Source organism: Austrofundulus limnaeus, unplaced genomic scaffold (assembly GCF_001266775.1).
Source record: "Austrofundulus limnaeus strain Quisiro unplaced genomic scaffold, Austrofundulus_limnaeus-1.0 Scaffold2327, whole genome shotgun sequence".
Taxonomy (NCBI): Eukaryota; Metazoa; Chordata; class Actinopteri; order Cyprinodontiformes; family Rivulidae; genus Austrofundulus; species Austrofundulus limnaeus.
In genome coordinates, this window is record NW_013954729.1 from 5,189 (window position 1) to 8,213 (window position 3,025).

The 3,025-nt window shown below is 46.2% G+C and overlaps 1 protein-coding gene across 1 annotated transcript; it reads left to right on the top strand.

Moving 5' to 3' along the window:
- Positions 1 to 164: 164 nt before the first annotated feature.
- Positions 165 to 2,574, top strand: LOC106510805 (serine/arginine repetitive matrix protein 1; the record flags this gene model as incomplete). Its single annotated transcript, XM_013999526.1, is given in 2 exon segments — positions 165 to 672; positions 920 to 2,574. Coding segments are annotated over 2 exon segments (1,425 nt in total), but the record flags the coding sequence as incomplete, so codon positions are not given.
- Positions 2,575 to 3,025: the final 451 nt, after the last annotated feature.

Here is a 3,025-nt window from a genome sequence, read left to right on the forward strand (position 1 = left end):
CATGATGAATAATGAATTTGTCACGTACCTCAAGACTTTATTTGAAACACCTTAAGAAGTTTAATAAATCCAATAAAACTCTATCAATGTCACATAGGCCTTGTAGTCTTTCGGATAGTTCAGCTTTCACATTTATTTATAAGGTTGTGTTTTTGTTCCTTTAGTCCGACTATCGTCCAGCTTGGAGGTCTGATCGTCCACTTGGATATCTTCCCCTCAGTGAGCTTGACAGCGGCTTGGGCTGTGGGCCAGACAGCCCGCACCACAGGGTGGCACTCTCTGAAGCCGAGACAGATGCCATGTCATCTCTGCCAGGCCACACCCCTTCCTCCCAAGGCTCCACCTCTTCCTCCGAGTCCCTAATCTCGTCTGAACCCAGCGACTCTGGCTTCCACAGCGTCAGCACCGGGGAGCACCGACGCCTGCACAAGATTCACGGGGCCCACAACCACAGGCAAACTCCCCACCTCCGATCAGGCCACTCCCCTCGAGAACAGAGAGGACGCTGGGACTTGGAGTCCATTCCCGAGACGACGCCGGTAATCCACTCTGGAACGCCGCAGGCATCCCACTGCTCGGTGGGTAATAGCACGACCACAACAGTGCACTTCCACAGAGCGGAGAGGAGTCCCACTTTACCGCGTCACCGTTCACCACCGTCACCATCCGTTGGTGAGAAAACACAGATATGTCCATAAACTGCAACTCTGGGTCATTTTTGAAAAGAATCAGGATGGAATTATTCAACTGTTGTAGCTATAATTCTGAAGTTATTGTTACTGCTCTGTCATTATTTAACTGATTGTTAGCCTCCTTAGCGAGCATGAGGCTAAATATATTTTACATACTAACTCTTGTAGYTTGTTGCAGACCTTTGTTATAACATTTGTGTTAATGTTTGTTGTACTGTTGTCTGCAGGTTGTCGCACCGAGCCTTGCCAGAGGAGGGCGCTGTGGTTGGAGCAGCAGCAGGGTGGAGGCAGGATGATGGAGGCTCCAGGGAGGAGTCGAACGATAATGGATCTGAGTGAGGGGCAGAGGCGCCGCCGGGCGAGTCACCCCAACGTGACGGACCAGAACACTCCGAGGAATACACACCAGAACAGCCAACCCAGTCCGACCAGTGACGCGATGGGGCCCAGGAGCAGGGCCAGTTATCCCAGCAACGGTCACCCCGCCGGGCGCCTCAGCATTGACAGACCCATTCTGACTAATTATCCAAGCTCAAACCGGAGCAGAGAGGAGGACTCCYTCTCTAAGAGTCCTGGATCTGCCTCCAGTGGTATCTCAGACTGGAGAGGCTTTCAGACTCTAGGGAGTCACACAGAGACCTCTAAAAGTTCATGTGTTCCTTTGTACAGCACTCTGGGAGCCCCTCAGCGAAGTCCTCGATCTCCAACTTCTCCCCGGTCCAGACTGTCCAATCAGAAGTCTGTCAGGAACCAGCTGCTCAGAGCCCGAGCCTACCGATTGGCAAGGGAACGCAGCGAGGTCACGACAGATGAAGGAGAGGGAGCAAGGGAAGGAGACGAAGAAGGGGATGACGGACGGTGGGCAGGGCGATACTGGAGTCGGACGGAAAGGAGGCGTCAGATGGCTTTGTCACGGCAACATCGAGAGAGGAGAGGGGGCGGGGAGGACCAGGTGGGGGGAGGCCAGGGGCCGCTGTCGTCTCAGACGGTGTTGGAGCTGAGCCACATGAAGCAGAACCGCCTGAGGAACAGCAAACTGCTGGATGACTGGACCACGGTGGAGGAACTGCTGACGCACGGGACACGGGTGGAGAGCGACAGTCAGCTCTGCCCGAGTCCCCTGCTGTCAGTGACCACCGTCTGATCAGAACACCGTCACAAGTCCTGAGAGCCTCGCACAGGTCCAGATTCAGTAAAGGTTCAGAATGATTGACACAGATTAATGAAGCCAGTTCACTTCATACAAACAGGTCCATGAGGCTCGAAGTGTCAAATGAAATGTTGAAAAWTTTTCAGTAACATGTTTTTCATTATTTAGATCACTTTGTGAGTGTTAAAAATTTTCCACTATAAKGTTGCTGTTGTTTAGCTCACTGTGCTTATATTTAGCTAATATTTACTAAAAGTTTAAATGTTAAAAAAATATTTAAATATTAAATCCTAAATCTAAATGTTTCAATCTAAATGTAAAAGTTAACCTTAAATGTTTAGGTATTGTGGAACGGAACGCATCCTTTGCTGTTGGCGCTCGGCTCATGTTATGATGTCATCATCCTGAGACAATAGCAACTGCTAGCTCCAATGCAGCTAAAGCTTCGCTACAAGACATCAAACTGGCAGTTCTGGCTGTTGTCTGAGCTTAACTTCAAACTGCTGGACCACCAGAACCACCCATATTGTTCTTACGAACACATTTTTAATTATCTCCAGCAGTGTTAGCAGTGGCTAGCTGTGCTAGCAGGGGATATTTTTTATATTTGTTGCAGGATGATGACGTCATGCTGGTTAGCTAATCCTGCTAAAGATAGAGTTCAGAATTTAATATTTAATTGTTTTTTTAACATTTAAACATAACATTTAGTAAAAATTGTCAAAATGTAAGAACAGATAGCTAAATTACAATAAAATTATAGCAGAATATTTTTAACACTCAAAAAGTGAGCTAAATAATAATAAAAAATATTAGTGATACTTTTACCATTTCATTTTACACTTGGCGCCCCATACAGTTCATCTCCGAGTCCAATTATATACAATTCCATTGGAGTCTAATTTATAAATGTAGGATTTTAGTTTAATAAGAACCGTTTCAACATCTTTATGTTCTCATCATATATTCTTCTACAAACAGCTAAAATACATGCTCTTCTAACGCAAACACATCTTAAACAAACATGCATGATTTCTTCACATGCACACATTTTCTTACATTCTTGATTTCTGTTCATGAACGTGAGAAAAAAGTATGATTGTGAGGGGTAATATGCATGTATGTATAGGTGAAATAAATATGAGCTGCAGTGAAATATGGCCTAAATGGCCCCTCATACAGG